Below are 17,976 nucleotides of genomic sequence, written 5' to 3'. Positions count from 1 at the left end.
ATAGGCAAATTGACTCTCCCATCGTATTCTATTGACTAACAAATGTACAAATCAGGCTAAATGATCAGTGACCAGTCTTGTATAGTTTGCATGCAGTTCTGTTTAATCCTGCAACCGTCTAACTTTACTATACTTTTAGTGGAAAATGAAGAAAAAGCTGTAAGAAAAATGTTGAAATAAATGGAGAAATACATTTTCAGCGCCATATTTTCAGATACGCTTTATATTCTTGTTGAAAAAAGGTTGGGATATAAGTTTTAGAGAAGATTGCACATATTAAGTCTACTCCGTTCACCTTCACAACTCTCCTCGTAATATTTCCCAAAAGCGTCATCCTTGGGGATATTGGGGTACAGATATTTCAGTGGGTTCTCTGGGATGTTTTCTTCAGCTAAAAGTTGGTAGTTCCGGATGATCTCTATAAGGGGGATATTGCCTAACTCTTTCTTGGTATAAGGTTCAACAGATCGGATTAAGTAGGTTCCTGTGAGGAGATATGGTAAAAACGGTGGTATCGTAAGGTGTTTAACATATTATACATCAAGGTATGGCTAAGAATGGCAAACAAAGTTCACCAACTAACACAATTCACCATAAGATCACACCATAACAATTATATTTTGGTAGAGCATACCATCAAGCTGATGGTCCACCCAGGAACATGTAATCCCTCCATCACGCAAACTTTCACTAAAGCGGAGAAGAAAAGTGCCCTGCTTCATAGTCTTCAAAAGAGCATCCTCCGTACTTCGACTCACAAATCCCATCACATAACTGTCACCAAGAGAAAAAAACAACACTGAAAAAAGGAAAAACTCGTGTTTACTAATAACTACAAAAAAAAGTTGCTTTATTTGTTTTTCTTCACTATCCCCAAACATTGGTATATTCTGCTTTGCTTGCTTACTGCTTTATTGATGCAACATTCTTTGTATTGTTTTCCATTTTCAGCATATAGATCACAGAATTGCATTGTATAGCAGCTATTTGTATTGAGGGGAATAGTGTTTGTACAGGGGTTTATGTTATCCACGTATCATGGTGTTAGCCCCTAAGATTGTTAGATAGAGTACCTCTATTCCATTTTAAATGATGTAAGTGGAGTTTATGTCAATAAATATTTTTCTATTTCTAGTTTTACATTGAAAAATATGACGTTTGGGCCAAACTGCACATTTATGAAACTCCTGGCCGCTTTTTCTTACATTACACCGCTCATGTGGTGTGCTAGTATTAATGAATCTACTCGATTGTGTATACTTTATGTTTACAGATACTAAGTCTTCTTTATGTAATGAAGTATTTTAAATCAGAACATTTATTTTAAAGGAGAAAAAACAGAATAAGAACCAGATGGGGCAATCTGTATAAGAGCACGGTTATACTGTTATATCTCTGAGGCAAACATGGTAAAGCAAGCATAGAATGAAAGACAATATGTACACTGCATATTGCATTAGTCAGCTTTTCTTTGACGATGATCCATCCGTATCTCTTCAAGGTGTCCAGGGTGATCCTGAGACTGGAAAGATTGTCCTCTCTGGGGGAGCCTTCACCAAAAGGTTCACATAAGGGATAACAGCGACTCCCCTGGTGCAGAAATGCGCCATGAAAGTCGCCAGGACCTTGTTGAAGACCCTAGGAGCAGTTGCAAACCAAGTGTGACAAACTGGAAATTCTGGAGTACCCACAGTGAAGCAAAGGAAACACTGGTGGGTCCTTGTGATAGCTATGTGGAGGTAGGCATCACGGATGTCGATGGAGGAAAAGTACTCAACTTGACTTGTTCCAATGAGGTGACCACTGACCACAGGGGTTTCATCTGTGACCTTCCAGCTCGTACGAAGCAATTAAACTTTTTCACGTGCAAGATGGGCTTGACTGACCTGTCCTTCTTTGGGGACCGTACAGAGGTTTGAGCAGAATTCTTGGAAATGTTCCGACTCTGGAATGGGGATGATCACTTCCAGAAGAAGAAAAGAACGAACAGGCTGAAAAAAAGAAGAAGCGCACTCTTAGGCTTAAAGCGAGGATGACAGAAAATACCAACATAGGGAAAGGGTCAGGAATTCTATCTCGTATCCTGCCCAACCATCCTCTCGAACCCAGGGATCGTAAACGTGAGCAAGCCATATCGCCTGAATGAATTGAAATCTTCCTCACATCCAAAGAAAAGGCTTGAAAACAGAGACACCTTCATGTGAAGAAGTTTTGAAAGTGGAGGGCTTCTGGTGCCTGTGGCGGCCATGCAAGTAGGACTTAGGCTTGAAGGATGGACGTCTGACTTCCGTAGGATGGATGGTTAGTCTTCTTCTCTGACCTACGACAGGAAGTTACAAAAGGAACGAAACCTCTGAGAATGTTGGGAAGGCTGTTAGCATCGAGGACGATTCTGAGGCAGGAGGGAACTCTTCCCGCCAGTGGCCTTAGCGATAATTTCATTCAGATGCTTTCCAACGAGTCTACCCCCAGCTAAGAGGCCAGTAAGGGCCTTCTTAGAAACATGGTCCATAACAAAAAAAAACATTTATGCCAAACTGAGTGGCGTATCGCCGCCAAACTAGCTGTCGCTCTGGCAGCGAAATGGGCAGACTCAAGGGAGTCCCCACATAAGAACTTGGAAGAATGTATAAATGGAGAGGCCAGATCAGTGAAGAGGTTTAGTCTAGACGGTGCAGTCGTTGCTAATTCAGGAAGAGGCAATTGCTGGGCGAAGGGTCACCACAAATGCAGCTTTACCCAGAGAGCCCAATCAATTGTCACGTTAAATGCTAAGAAACTCTGCATCTGACTGCGGTAGTGTGGTGCTCTTTGACAGTCGCGACACAAAAGGAGCCACCAAAGGAAAGACAGCACATTTGGAGACCATGTCCTCCAGAAAGGGGAAGAGTATATTAGGCCTCTTGGAGGCGGCCAAGTGCCTGTCAGCCTGCTTCCATTCCTAAGAGACTGGTTTGGGGAAAACCAGAGGCTGGCACTAGTGATAGCAGAAAGACACCTCTCCCTGGGAGGGACAGTCACCCTTAACATGTAAGGTATCCCTGACAGAACATATCAAGTCCTGCATAGCAGCTGCCAATTTATATCTTGCTCTGAATCAGAGTCAGAGGATTCCTCAGAGAAGACAGACTGATCCTGTAGACAGACAGCTGCTTTAGTGGTCCTAACTGGTAAGGTTTGTGAATAACAAAAAGAAGAGCGGGATCTGTCCCGGCGCTTTTGGGCCCCTTATGTGGCCTACCACAGGGAAGAGGGTGTGCTGTCCCTAGGGGAGATTCAAGGAGGGCATTGAGCTGGCCCGCTGTTTGGCATGGCAGATGTTCCAGACTCTGCTCTGGTCTGGGAAAGATCCAGTCGGGGGGTGGCCACATCCTGAGACAGTGTGTTGTCCAAGGTTGCAGGTACTTGGAGCATAGTGAGGTAGTTAGGCAGGCCACCACAACCGACACATCAGCCAGTTCCTCCTCCTGGGAGGAAGACATGCTGGAAGAGAGGGTATCCCCCCTTAACCAAGTGTCAGTGGAAGGGAACCCCCCTTTTGGGAAAAAAATAGCACACAGGGCTGGCTTGCCGGGTCCATGGTTCTGTGTTCCACCAACCAGGAGGCTGAGGATTTGTAGGGAGTAGGTCTGACAGGCCCAGTAGATGGTGCTGACTTATCTATTGCGCAGGATGAAGGGAGAACCACCTTACTGGAAGACTACACTGAGAAGAGACCACCCAGAAAAAAGCCTGCGCTGATAAGCCACTTACAATGCCAGGGCTCGCCCCCTAGCAGTCAGCACAGTGGCCGAGCAACCATTGAAGAGAAACCTGGCCTAGTCCGCCAGGAACTAAATGTGTTAGGTCCTGCTGGTGGAGAGGCGGCTGTTGATACCAGCCCGACAGAATAAGGAGCCCTCCAGAGCATAAAAGACTCGCTCGAGGAGGAAAAATAGCTCCCACTATGCCAGGGATATTGTGGTGGGGGGTGGCGTTGAGGGGGGTGGATGCACATATTCACCCTCCGATGTGTTGGATTAATGTTTTAACAGACCTAGAGTTAAAATATGTCATTCTGGACACCTGCAGCTTCCACTAAACCGAGCTTACTGCATAATGTGTTATTGAGTTCAATGTATAATCAGTACGCAGTAAGGTCTCTTTAGTGGTGGCTTCATGTTCTTAAAGTATAGCTGTCAATTAAATTTTTTCTAAGGCCTTTTTAACACGGCGTGTATTTGACGCGTTTTACGCTCCAAAAAAGCATGCTTTAAGCTTCCAATTGACATCAATGGAAAAAAGCATTGTAGTGCTTAAAACGCTTTTTTTTACGCGCGCATTTTAATGCGTCACGTAAAAAAAGAAGCGTCAGGTCAATTCCCATGGTCATTGGGAGTCTTATTACGCGCCCAAAAAAGTGCGTGAAAACGCGTAAAAAAAAAACTGCTGACCCCTGTCCACAGTCAAAAGCTCCTACAATGGGCATGTGAGCAACAGAACTGGACCATGGAGAAATGGAATAAGTTGGCCTGGTCTGATGAATCAGGTTTTTTTTCTCCATCATGTTGGCAATCGGGTGCGCGTGCGTCGCTTACCTGAGAAAGAGATTGTACCAGGAAGATGTAGTTTAGCCGGCAGAGGCAGTGTGATTCTCTGGGCAATGTTCTGCTGGGAAACTTTGGGTCCAGACATTTATGATTACTTTGACACGTACCACCTACAAAAACATTTTTTGCAGACCAAATAAATGCCTTTGTGGCAACCATATTCCCTAATGCCAGTGGCTCTTTCAGCATTATAATCTGCCCTGCCACACTGCAAAAATTGTTCAGGAATGGCTTGAGGAACATGACAGATGTTGACTTGGCCTCCAGATTCCCCAGAGCTCAAAGCGATCGAGCATCTGTGGGATGTGCTTGAAAAAAAGTCTATTAGGCAAGTGGTTTTAATGTTATGGCTAACTGGTTTATCTCCTACTAATACTTACCCATCACTCCAGATTTTTTCCAGGTGTGCTTTCACAAGGGTCAAAATCGCATCAAACCACTCCCAAAAGGTGAAGCTAACCTTTGGCATACTTTCCTGTTAAACAAAGTAGTAAACATAGAAAATTTATAGATTGCTGTACACTCACTACATTTTGCATACCATACGAGCTTTCAAGATCTCTGCTTGCTGTCAATCAATAGGAACAGTCATAGTTTACTTTGAGTGGATAAATCTCTGTCCTGGTCATGTGATGGATCACACAGGTGCTCAGCTCATTAGTTCCTGTACAGTTCTAAGAGCTGGGTCTCGTAACAGGCCGGGCAACTGTAATTCAGTCATACCATGACGCACTCTCATTTACCGGGTTAAACGGGTATTCCCATGATAATAAGTGATAGCATACCAATAGGATATGCCATAACTTGTCGGCCAGTAGTTGCCCGACTACCACACACCCCACCTATCGCCAAAACAGTTAAGCGCTGCTGCTTCTTCAGAGTTTTCCCAGTACATCATCGCAGCTCCTGGGCCCCCGGTTCCTTTGCTCTTTGTGTTCCGGCTGATTTCCGACCATGAAGAAGTAAACAGCGTAGAACGCTGAGCTAAGTGGTTTCCGTAAGTCCCATAGAACTGAACGGTAGTTACGGAAACAGCTACGCTGTTTTCATAACTCCCGACCATATAGGCAGGAAGTGGCCTTGAGGCAGCGGGAGCAGAGAAAGGTAGAACGGGGTTTAGGGGGCCAAGTTCTAGAGATAGGTGCAGATCCCAGAGGTGGAACCCGCATCCATCTGACATTTATGACATATCCTGTGAATATGTCAAATGTCCTTCATAGGAAAACCCCTTCCATGCTAAAATACATACAATTCATTTAAAAAAAAAAAAAAGCCACCAAAAAGGTCCTAGTAGAAGGACTCCCTCTCGCCAATCATAATTTTATGACATACCACATAGCATTATAAGAAGGGAACACTAGGTATATACACACAAACAACCTACAAAAATGAAGAGCCAGGTTACTAACCCATTTAAGATCAAAATACACATCTTTAAAAAAAAAAATGAATCAATAAGCCGATGCCACACATTTATCAATTCTTATTAAAAATATAAATATTCAATGAATGACATATTTGTCCAATATAGGAACTACAGGCATATTCCAGCAAAACTAAGAAAAGATCAATTAAGAAGTGCTCGAGAGACCTACCTAACCTCTTATTATTTCTGTCAGTTGCACTGTATTCACTTGGAATTGGTGGGCTATGCTAGTATTAGTGGCCTTAAGAGCGCTGTGTGCCACGTCCATGACTAACTTATTCCCACAGCTCTTTTTCTGATATATTTAGTAATGCTTTATCCCCTCGAGGCGCAAGCACTGAACACAACATTATTTACATACCCCTTCTTGTACACACTCCACCATTGACACTCATGTTGCACCAGCCATTCCTGATGTAGCATAAGCGATGTGCCTTAAACCCATATGCGTTGTTCACATCAGGACCATTATGTCAATGCGGACAGTCAATGGCAGATGTATGCAACTTTATAGGCATACAGTTGCATACTTCTGGGGCACGCGTTGGGCTGCACTTTTCAAATGTGTCCCCCAAATAATTAAAGCCTCGAATGTGGCGTGAACAGAGTCTTACAGGACCTGCATCTCCCAGACAGAGCTTTGTTCCACCAATGGGGTAATATTAAATCTTGCATTAAAGAGGAAGCAGTCTCACTGCAGAGAGAGAGAAAGAAAGAGAGAGAAAGAAAGAAAGAGCGAGAAAGAAAGAGCGAAAGAGAAAGAAAGAGCGACAGAGAGAGAGAGAGAAAGAGAGAAAGAAAGAGAGAGAGAAAGAGAAAGAAAGAGAGAAAGAAAGAGCGAAAGAGAAAGAGAAGAGAAAGAAAGAGCGAGAGAGAAAGAGAGAGAGAGAAAGAAAGAGAGAGAGAGAAAGAAAGAAAGAGAGAGAGAGAAAGAGAGAGAGAGAGAAAGAGAGAGAAAGAAAGAGAGAGCGAAAGAGAGAGCGAAAGAGCGAGAAAGAAAGAGAGCGAAAGAGAGAAAGAAAGAGCGAGAGAGAGAGAGAAAGAGAAAGAGAGAAAGAAAGAGCGAGAGAGAGAGGGAGAACACGAGAAAGAGAGCGAGAGAGAGAGAAAGAGAGCGAGAGCGAGAAAGAGACAGAAAGAGAGAGAGAAAGAGAGAGAAAGAGAGAGAAAGAGAAAGAGAGAGAAAGAGAGAGAAAGAAAGAAAGAGAGAAAGAAAAAGAAAGAGAGAGAGAAAGAAAAAGAAAGAGAGAGAGAAAGAAAAAGAAAGAAAGAGAGAGAGAGAGAGAGAGAGAGAAAGCGAGAGAGAGAGAAAGCGAGAGAGAGAGAAAGCGAGAGAGAGAGAAAGCGAGAGAGAGAGAAAGCGAGAGAGAGAGAAAGCGAGAGAGAGAGAAAGCGAGAGAGAGAGAAAGCGAGAGAGAGAAAGCGAGAGAGAGAAAGCGAGAGAGAACGGTTGAGATCCACTATACAGAAATAGCAGAGAGTGGAGAATGACTGCACATGCTCAGCCTGAGAGAAGGCAAACTACTGCAGGACGTAACCCAGGACAACATGGTAACAACAAATAAATAGGATGGGTTATTTAACCCCTTAATGACCAGCCTATTTTGGACCTTAATGACCAAGCTATTTTTTACGTTTTTCAATCGTCGCATTCCAAGAGCTATAACCTTTTTATTTTTGCGTCGACATAGCTATATAAGGTCTTGTTTTTTGCGGGACAAGTTGTATTTTTTAATAGCACCATTTTGAGGTAAATATTATTTATTGATTAACTTTTATTAACTTTTTTTTGGGGGGGGAATAGAAAAAAATCTGAAATTTCGCCACTCTTTTTTGCGTCCTAAATCTACGCCGTTTACCGTGTGGTATAAATAACACAATAACTTTATTCAGCGGGTTGTTACGATTGCAACGATACCAAATTTGTATATTTTGTGTATGTTTTACTACTTTTACACAGTAAAAACGCTTTTTTTTCTAAATTATTTGTTTTTGTGTCTCCATATTTGAAGAGCCGTAACGTTTTTATTTTTTCGCCGATGCGGTTGTATGAGGGCTTTTTTTTTGCGGGACGACTTGTAGTTTTTATTGGTACCATTTTGGAGTAGATGCGACTTTTTGATCACTTTTTAATCACATTTTTTTAAAGTCAGGATTCACAGAAAACAGCAATTTTTCTGTCGTTTTTTATTTAATTTTTTACAGCATTCACCGTGCGGGTCAAATAATGTAATAGATTTATAGTCGGGGTCGTTACGGACGCGGCGATACCAAATATGTGTAACTTTTTTACTTTATTTTGGTTTTTTAATAGTAAAGCAGTTTGTAAGGGGAAAAAGTGGGTTTTTCATTTTTTTTTTATTAACTTTATTAAACTTTTTTACTAGTCCCACTAGGGGACTATAATATGCGATTCTGCGATCGCTATTATAATACACTGCAATACTTCTGTATTGCAGTGTATTATGCCTGTCCGTTTAAAACGGACAGGCATCTGCTAGGTCATGCCTCCGGCATGATCTAGCAGGCATTCGCTCCAGGCAGACCTGGTGGCCTTTATTAGGCCCCCGGCTGCCATTGGAGACACAGACACTCGGCGATCGTATCGCCGGGTGTCGGTGGGGGAGAGAGGGAGCTCCCTCCCTCTCTCCAAAACCACTCAGATGCGGTGCTCGCTATTGAGCACCACATCTGAGGGGTTAAACGGGTGAGATCGATACTAATATCGATCTCACCCGGCAGAGCAGGGACGCTCCTAGTCCTCAGCTGCCTCTGGCAGCTGAGAGAAGGGAGATTTGACAGCTCCCTGCTGTTTACTTATTCCGATGCCGCGACGTAAAAAGTCTATGGCATCGGAATAAGGACCGTTAGTGACCGACGTAGAAACACGATGGGGGTGATATCTTCTAACATATTCATGTCAATTATTTGTATTTGCAAAGTTTAATGTATTTCATTCCGTTCTGAGTCTCTGTCGGCAGTCATCGAAGATTTGACTATATGAATAGTTCTGCACGCAGCGCTATTCTTCCTATTCAAATGACAGAAACCATGCCGAAACTTGACAGATCCTATTTAAAGTCATGAGGGTCTGTCAGGTGCCGGTGGTATCTGTCGTGCGATGGGTCGAATTATGCAGTGTGTTTTCCGTTATAAAAGGAAACCATGACACAAGTGTGAACAGAGACGGAGGTAAGCGATTCTGTTAATGTTAGGGTATGTGCACACACACTAATTACGTCCGTAATGGACGGACGTATTTCGGCCGGAAGTCCCGGACCGAACTCATTGCAGGGAGACGGGCTCCTAGCATCATAGTTATGTACGATGCTAGGAGTCCCTGCCTCGCTGCAGGACAACTGTCCCGTACTGAAAACATGATTACAGTACAGGACAGTTGTCCTGCAGCGAGGCAGGGACTCCTAGCATCGTACATAAGTATGATGCTAGGAGCCCGGCTCCCTGCACTGTGTTCGGTCCGGGACTTGCGGCCGAAATACGTCCGTTAATTACGGACGTAATTAGTGTGTGTGCACATACCCTTACATCACAGCTTGCACCGAGTTAAACACAGGCAAACACTGCAAAAGCTGACCCACAAGTCTGAGAAAAGCAGCTGCAGTAAAGTGAGGCAAGTTTACCTTAAGGGAAAGGGGTGCTCTGTAACCCTACATGGGCCCTTCTATAATTATCATATAGGTAGCTTTTACATTTTTGTTTAAAACTGCTTTTGAATATAACCTTTGGGGAAAAGGTTGTCAGCTTGTTTCACCTGCTACATTTAGCTACTTTAAACTGGGTTTTACCACATTTCATTTTTTTTTTTTTTAATTCCAACTTGCGTTTTCCTGTCCCCAAATAGTCAAAATGCTTCATTAGTATGTTCAAAGCAATTTTCTTTCTTGCCATCCTCTCCCTTGTGGTTCCGCTGTTGTTTCTGGCTATCGCATTCATAATGGACAGTCATTTTTATTGAGCCACGTGACTGCTCATTGCCCTTCCTAAACGACATATCCAACACTACCATGTATGCCCGCTCTGTACATAGTGCTGTGGCCAGGATGGCAGCAACATGCATGTAGGATTTGGCTTCCCTTATGCTTTATTCAGACGAACGGAAATCACGTCCGTGCAACGCGCGTGATTTGCACGGACCTATATTAGTCTATGGGGCCGTGCGGACATGTGCGTGATTTTTACTCAGCGCGAGTCACGACATGTCCGTTCTTTCGGCGTTTTTCGCGCATCACGAACCCATTGAAGTCAATGGGTGCGTGAAAACCACGCATGCCGCACGGAAGCACTTCCGTGCGAACTGCGTGATTCGCGCAAGAGCTGTCAAACTCTGAATGTAAACAGAAAAGCACCACGTGCTTTACTGTTTACAAATATCCAAACGGAGTGTCTTTGAGATGAGCAAATACGGACAACCGAACCGAACTTCACCAGGTTCAGCCGAACTCGTTTTGACCGAACCCGGCAAAAAAATTTTCGGTACGCGACGTCAGGAGCTAGTCACTGTCCAGGGTGCTGAAAGAGTTAAACTGTTTCAGCACCCTGGACAGTGACTTCCGATCACAATATACATGAAAGTGTAAAAAAAAAAAAGAAGTTCTGACTTACCGATAACTCCCTGCTTCTTCCTCCAGTCTGACAATTCAGTCCAAGTGACAGCTCCAGCCAATCACAGGCCAAGCACAGGCTACAGCGGTCACATGGACTGCCGCGTCATCCAGGGAGGTGGGGCCAGATGTCAAGAGAGGGACGCGTCACCAAGGAAACGGCCGGGAGGGAAGTTCTCGGTAAGTATGAACGTCTTCTTTTTTTTTTAACAGGTTGCTCGATATTGTGATCGGAATTCACTGTCGAGGGTGCTGAAAGAGTTACTGCCGATCAGTTAACTCTTTCAGCACCCTGGACAGTGACTATTTACTGCCGTCGACTAGCCTCATCTCTATGATGGCGGCTGCGCGAAAATCACGCAGCCGCGCATCATACACGGATGACACACGGAGCTGTCAAGTGGTTTTTGCGCGCGCAAAACGCCACGCTCGTGTGAGTCGAGCCTTACAGAGACCCAGCAAGGGAAGAAATGCTACTTTAGATATACACTGCGCATGCTCGTCCTCTAATAGTGAGAGAAATGAACTAAGAGTAGGATATGGGGTATCTGTTTCATAGTACATATAATGTGCATAATTTTGAAATAGTGTAAATTACAAATATAATTATTTTTTTACTGCATACTTTAACATTGATAATAAACGGTATGGTGGTAAAACCACTCGAAGGAGTTGTTCCAAAATTCCATGTATTTTTTATTTTTTTTTGTTCTTCTTAAAACGCTAAGATTCATGCAGATATTGTGAATGCACACTAACTATGCCTTCACCTATCTTTTATGTCATATCAGTTTCCAATTCGGCCACCCCGAGGCTTTGTTACATCTCCAAAGAAAGCTTGCAGAATGGGTGGTCCAGCACTTCAGAGCACGTGACAGCCCGCAAACTACATTACCGAGGCGCACCCTGCACTCTCCTGTGCCCTTAGGTAAACTGCGTATGCTCAGTCTCACTGAATAGAGCCAGAGAGGAAGAGACCCACTATACCGAAATAGTGTAGAGTGTAGAGTGGAGAACGTAACCCAGGATAGCATTGTAGCTACAAACCAATAGGATGGGGTATTTAAGGGGGGGGGGGGGGCAAATACAACTAATTGACATAAATGAATGTTTATTAACAGTTAGTAAAAAGGGGCAAGAATATCCCTTTAAAAGGGGTTATATGGAGATTTTTACTCCTGAAATGCCCACCCTGCTCCACCGCAACAGCTTCAGGTTCCTTTTGCTTTAGTTTTGTAAGCTCCTGCATCAGTCACGTGCCGTTCATTGGTCATGTGCTGCTGCAGCCAATCACTGACAGCAGCAGGAGCTTCTGGGACCAGAGCCACAGTACTGGAGCGGGGCAGGCATTTCATGAGGCAGTATCAGATTGTTTATTCTTTTATACCATTACCTGCCCAGGAAAAATGTTGAAAGTATCGGATTAACTCATTTAAAACTTAAAAATAAAAATCTGTGTTATTACAGTTACAGCTAATATGTACTTTTACCTTTGAGAACTTACTCCACATCACAACGCTGTGCTCATTTGGTACTGCCCCTTGCAAAAAAAAAAAACAAAAAACTGTTAAAGATCTGTTTAAGGGCAAAATATTTTAAGAGAAAAGTAAAAAATTACTGAAAAAAAACATACACACTATAAATGCAATTAATGTCTTTCCAGTTCTTGACATATGCTTAATATTAATATCATATTTTAATTAAACACAAAATAAAATCACACGCCACCAAATACATAACCGGATTTGATCATTTAAGGTGTACCAATCCTTAAGAAGAAACCTCCTGCATATGTAAGTTAGATGTAATGCAGCCAGAAATGTGTCTAACCTGCGTATTTTTGGATCTTTTTACTTTTCTGTGTTGGTTTCTGTAAACGTAATCTTTTTTTCTGTCCATACTTGATGAGTGGGCTCTTCCTTGGGTGATTTCGGAGCTATATGGTGTGGTATGAGCTAATCAGATGTCTTCCCCGCTGTAGTTTTATTGAAAGGCTGATAAGCTGCAGCTGCATCCCTCACCTCTCCCATTTTCTATTTAGAGTTTGCTCTCACACTGCGGCAGCTGCATGCGAACAAACCAAGTGTCGCTCGATTTTGCCGGTAATACCACAGCGTGCATGCGCATCCGTATTGTTTTTTACTAGACTGATCATTGGTAACGGACATGGTTTCTGAACATTTTCAGAGAATCTGCAGGACTGGTTGCTTTACAGCAAGACACAGGACACTGAGGTGGCTGAGCTCTGGGGACACAGAGAATATAGATTTCTTTATATATTTCTCCATTTTAATTGTCATATAAGACAAATTAGATCAAAAGGAAAGGCGAAGATAAAGGGAGCTAGTGCTGGGATATATATATATTTTTTTCATGCATTTTCTATGTTAAGTCTTCCTTTAACCCCTTCATGCATTATCAAGTACATCTACGTGATAAGCGTCATTGGGAGGCTGAGTGCGCGCCATACGCTGCAGGGGTCAGCGGTGTTTTATAGCGGACACCCAGGACTAACGGCCGGGAACAGCGATTGCGCTGTTAATGGCCGTTTAACCCCTCAAAAGATGCGGTGAATCGCGACCGCAGCATCGGATGCGTTGAAAAGAGGGGGGGGCGGCCTCCTCCGACAGCTAATCGGCGCCCCCACACCGCCATCAGGAGGGGGCTGTGGTTGTCATGGCAGCCCAGGGGTCTAATGAAGGCCCCCAGGTTTGCCTTTTGTCTGCCTTTGTTAAGCCGTGTCTCTGGCACGGCTTAACAGAAGTCTGTAAAAATGACAATATACTGCAAAACTTTAGTATTAGATCGCTGGTCCAAATCCCCTAGGGGTACTAATAAAATGTGTAAAAAAATAAATAAATAAAAAGTTTAATAATGGTGATTATACCCATAAACATACATACACATATATATAGACATATGTATGAAAATCAAGCAATAACTGATTGTATGGTACAAAATTGTGTACTATAGGTTATGGTTTAATTTTCATACATATGTCTCTATATATATGTCTATGGTTATTCTGTCTATAGTTTGAGATATATATATATATATACATACATACATACATACACACACACACACACACACACACGTTTATTGTTAAAAGTTTTTTTGGGCTTGAATTTATATAGGTATTCAAAATACAGTTATTAGTAGTGAAAAACTATTAAAAGTTAAAAAAACAAAAATTGGTATCGCTACATACGTAAAAGTCTGAACTATTACAATATACCATTATTTAACTCGCATGGTGAACGCCATAAAAAACGGAAAATGTGAAACGTTGAAAAATGTAATAAAGTGATCAAATCCTTTCTGGTCTTACGATTAACTGGCAAAAGTCGGCACTGCTCCCAATTGATCCCTTACCCACGGCCTTTGGTGGGAATGGGGACCCATTGTGTTGAGCAGATACGATACTTGGGTATTGAGGTGACTAGGCGACTGTCTGATTTTGAAGATCTTAACCTGACTCCTATACTACAGAAGTTTAAACGTAAGATTGGTGCATGGTGCAAGCTATCTCTTTCGTCGTGGGTCGGGTAAATCTTATTAAAATGATACGGATGCCGTAGTTGCTCTACATATTGCATAATGCACCGGTGTGGATCCCGCACAATAGGTTTCACAGGATAAATGCTCTGTTTCGTGATTTGATTTGGCGCAAAGGTCAACCTAGATTGAGGCTGGAAATATTGCAGAGGCCCAAGGATTCGGGGGGGGGCTTGCTCTCCCTAACACCTCAGAGGCTGGGTACGCGTGGGCCTCGGCATTGATGCTGCAATATCATTTGACATGTGATGTGTTGCTAGAGGCTGTTGAGGGTGGACGTCTCTCCGGTAGACGCGTTGTGTGTCCAACGTTGGATTTTAGCCACAGAACATGGAGGAAGGCTAAACAACTGCGAGGGGTGCAAGGTCACATGGAATATACTCCCTTGTGGGGGAATGGTTCGCTCCCAGAATTTTTTGCGCTAGATGGATTGGAATACTGGAAAGAGATGGGGGTTACGAGGGTTTCCCAACTGGTTAGTGGGCCTGACTTTAAATCCTTCCGGCAGTTTCAGGATGATTTACATATTCCCCATAGTAGGTTTTACAGGTATTTACAATTAAGGCATGCCTATCAGAAACAATTCTCCCAGTCTTCGGTGGTTATACAACAGGATGCTCTTATTCAAATCCTGGGCCCTGCTGGAAATATACGAAAGGAACTATATTGGGGGTGTATCAGCTGCTTTTGTCCAAATTTTTGGATAAATATCCTTTAGTTGCTATGAAAAAATGGGATTGGGACATACCTGGGTTGGATGAGGAGCAGTATTCTGCTATAATTGAGGCTGTCCCTAATGTTTCTTTGAGTGAGGGTAATAGACTCTCTCAGTTGTATATACTACATCGTGTTTATAAAACGCCGGTGATGCGTATTGAGGTTCGGCCTGATGCTACGTGCCCGAGATGTGGTCTGGACCCTGCTGATCTCCTCCATATGCTGTGGAATTGCCCAAACCTAGATCTGTTCTGGACCGGACTCTTGACATTTGTGTGGAGGGTGTTTCCTATGTCAATGCCCAGGGTCCCTAAGGTCTGTTTGCTGGGTTTTGTAGATGAGCTGTAGATTGTAGCTGTTTGTAGATTTCTTTTTGAGTATGTTTTTATATTTGTTAAAACTGTTCAATAAAAAATATGTGATCAAATAGTTGTAAGTACCAAAAAAATAGTACCAATAAAAACTACAGCTTGTCCCGCATAAAGTTAGCCCTCACACACTCACGTCGCTTGATCAATGGAAAAATAAAAAACAGTTATGACTCAGAATGTGGTGAAACAATACTATTTTTTAAAGTACTATTTTTTAAAGTAATAAAATATCAAAAAACCTATATAAATTTGGTATCACTGTAAACGTATTGAGCCACAGAATAAAGTTAAAGGGATCCTATCACCAGCATGTCACCTATTGAGCTTTACTTATCCCTCACTGGCCGCTGCTATCAAAAGTTCATTGCCGTTATCCCCTCTCCTAAACTCCTCCTCCAACTGTAAATAACGGTCTGCAAGCATTTTGCGCCTTTAATCGTAATAATCCGGTGTCACATCAAAAGAGGACATCAATGTACAAGCGCGGGATTTTGTGTGCTGGGGGAAGGCGAGGGGCGGTCAATCAAAAGTGAGGAGGCGGGAAAACTCGGGAAGACTTGAGGAATGAAGATATGACTCTTTTCAAATGAAGATTTGACTCTTATGCTCATTAGGATACGGTGTGGAAACACTAAAAAACGGAATACTAAAGCTACAGAGCTGACTAAGAAGACAATTATAGGTTATATAGAAATGATTTTTCAACCACTACCACCAAGTATTGCTGGTTTAATAGGTGAAATGCTGGTGACAGGTTCCCTTTAAGTTGTCATTTTTACTGCATAGTGAAAGGCGAAAAAACTATAACCAAAAAACAATGTAGGAATCGCCGTTTTTTCCAATTTCAGCCCGCAAATATTTTTTTTTCTTTAGTTTCCCAGTACATTAAATGGTACTTTAGATGGTGCCATTAGAAACTACAACTCCTCCCGCAAACAATAAGCCCTCACACCACTCTATTGAAGAAAAAATAAAAAAGTTATGATGGCCCTTGGAACGTGGGGAGTGAAAAACATTAAAAATGGCTCAGTCCTTAAGGGGTTAGGGGGGCTGCCACAAGGAAGTAGTATGTACTAGTTGGATATCCCCCCTTTAATTATACCTGCGATAACTAAACTTCCTTTATATAAAAGCCTAATAATCCCCCCAAAAAAGGGTCTTTACACTTTATGCACTTTACAAATTTAACAAATATGAAAAGTAGTACACATACTGTATTTGAGAACTATGAAGACTTAATAGATAAACACAAGTATGGAAGCCCTATAATTCATAAATAATAGGGAATATGCCTGCACCAATCTCAAATGAAATAAAATATTGTGATAAAAAAGTAGACTAAACAACTAAAAATCTGTACCACAGAGCTTCTTTCCCAGCATTTTCAGCTGGTCTTCATTCAGACCCCGTTTTGTGCAGAATGAGAACTGCCAACTGAGAGCATCCGCTATGAGATTCCAAGATGCTGCAGGAGGTTTGGAGAAAAAAGTCACATCCTAAAAATAAAAACATACATACAAATTTATGAAGCCAATTATTTAGGGTTGCTCCATACAAGAAGCGAACAATTACTTTTAGGCACTAGAGTCGATTTTATCTATCTGCAACTACAAAGTTATTGCTTTATTGTTCAACATTTAATATCTCACATAAAATCAGTAATTCAATGCGAAAGACATAACATTTCCCTAATAAAACAGTTATTCCCATCTCAGACATTTACGACATGTCCCCAGGATATGCCATAAATGTCTGATAGATGCGGGTCCCAGTGCTTGCTCGGCTCTTTCTGTAACTCCTATAGAACAGAATGGATAGAGCCGCGCGCATGAGTTGCCACTTCTCCACTTAGTCACCGTCTAGAATCGGCGGCCCGCATCTATCAGACATTTATGGCATATCCTCTGGACGTACATGCCAGGTTTTTCGGGGGCCATAGATGCTCTTTGTAGAACGCTTTGCTCTGACTAATATGTGTATCCTGCACATTATAAATAGTTATTACTTTCTTAAAAAGTAATGTCATTATCACTGGGATATGCCCTCATTTTATGAGCGGTCGGGGTCTGGCCATCTAACTATGGGAAATCCTACTGATATACCGTCACGTCTTCTGATGGGAAAACCTTTGTAACTTCTTAATAGAGTATTTTAAAATGGATTTTCTATACCAATCTAAACTGGCACCAATTTAAAGTTCATGCTGTACGCAAATTACGGCTGCAGAACTTTAGTGCCAAAAGGAGTAAGTGGTGATAGACATCTAATCATTATGCCAAGGAATTCTAATTGATAAGCGATAATTGTTTATTGCTGGAAATCCTTTTTCCACAGTTAAATACAACTTCTTCCACCACTCTGCACCACCCAAAAAATTAAGAGTGATCCAGCTGACCTCACTGAAGTAACTCCACAAACCCCCAAAACCACTTTTGCGTGAGCACTCAGCTGGCCATACATTACCAGTCGAGTCTGAGCTGAAAGGGAAAGACAACATGTAATACAAAGACAGTCCAGGTCTGCCTCAGAGACGCTCTTTATTAGCGGCTCCACGCTATGACTAATAGAGGGGCAGGACACACTAAAAGAAGTAGGGGGTCATTCTAATCAAGCAGAGTCGACATGCACTTGGCACACTACCCTCTTGGCCTGATGAAGACGCTAGTCCGGCGTTGAACCGCGTAGCCTCTTGC

General features: G+C 42.5%; 1 protein-coding gene across 3 annotated transcripts in view; it reads right to left on the bottom strand.

Annotated features, from left to right (window-relative positions):
* The window catches only part of STAT2 (signal transducer and activator of transcription 2), a 118,310-nt gene that overhangs the window by 10,975 nt on the left and 89,359 nt on the right, over positions 1 to 17,976 (bottom strand). For all 3 annotated transcript variants that reach the window (XM_075852097.1, XM_075852099.1, XM_075852100.1), the window contains exons 17-21: positions 16,644 to 16,779; positions 12,128 to 12,177; positions 4,970 to 5,064; positions 635 to 774; positions 296 to 484 (exon numbers count right to left, since the gene is read on the bottom strand). In XM_075852097.1, the coding sequence (XP_075708212.1) occupies positions 296 to 484; positions 635 to 774; positions 4,970 to 5,064; positions 12,128 to 12,177; positions 16,644 to 16,779 (610 nt within the window). The remainder of the gene's footprint in view (positions 1 to 295; positions 485 to 634; positions 775 to 4,969; positions 5,065 to 12,127; positions 12,178 to 16,643; positions 16,780 to 17,976) is intronic.

This window comes from Rhinoderma darwinii, chromosome 2 (assembly GCF_050947455.1).
Source record: "Rhinoderma darwinii isolate aRhiDar2 chromosome 2, aRhiDar2.hap1, whole genome shotgun sequence".
Taxonomy (NCBI): Eukaryota; Metazoa; Chordata; class Amphibia; order Anura; family Rhinodermatidae; genus Rhinoderma; species Rhinoderma darwinii.
The sequence above is the reverse complement of the archived record's forward strand: the minus strand, read 5'-3'. Positions and strand labels throughout refer to the sequence as shown.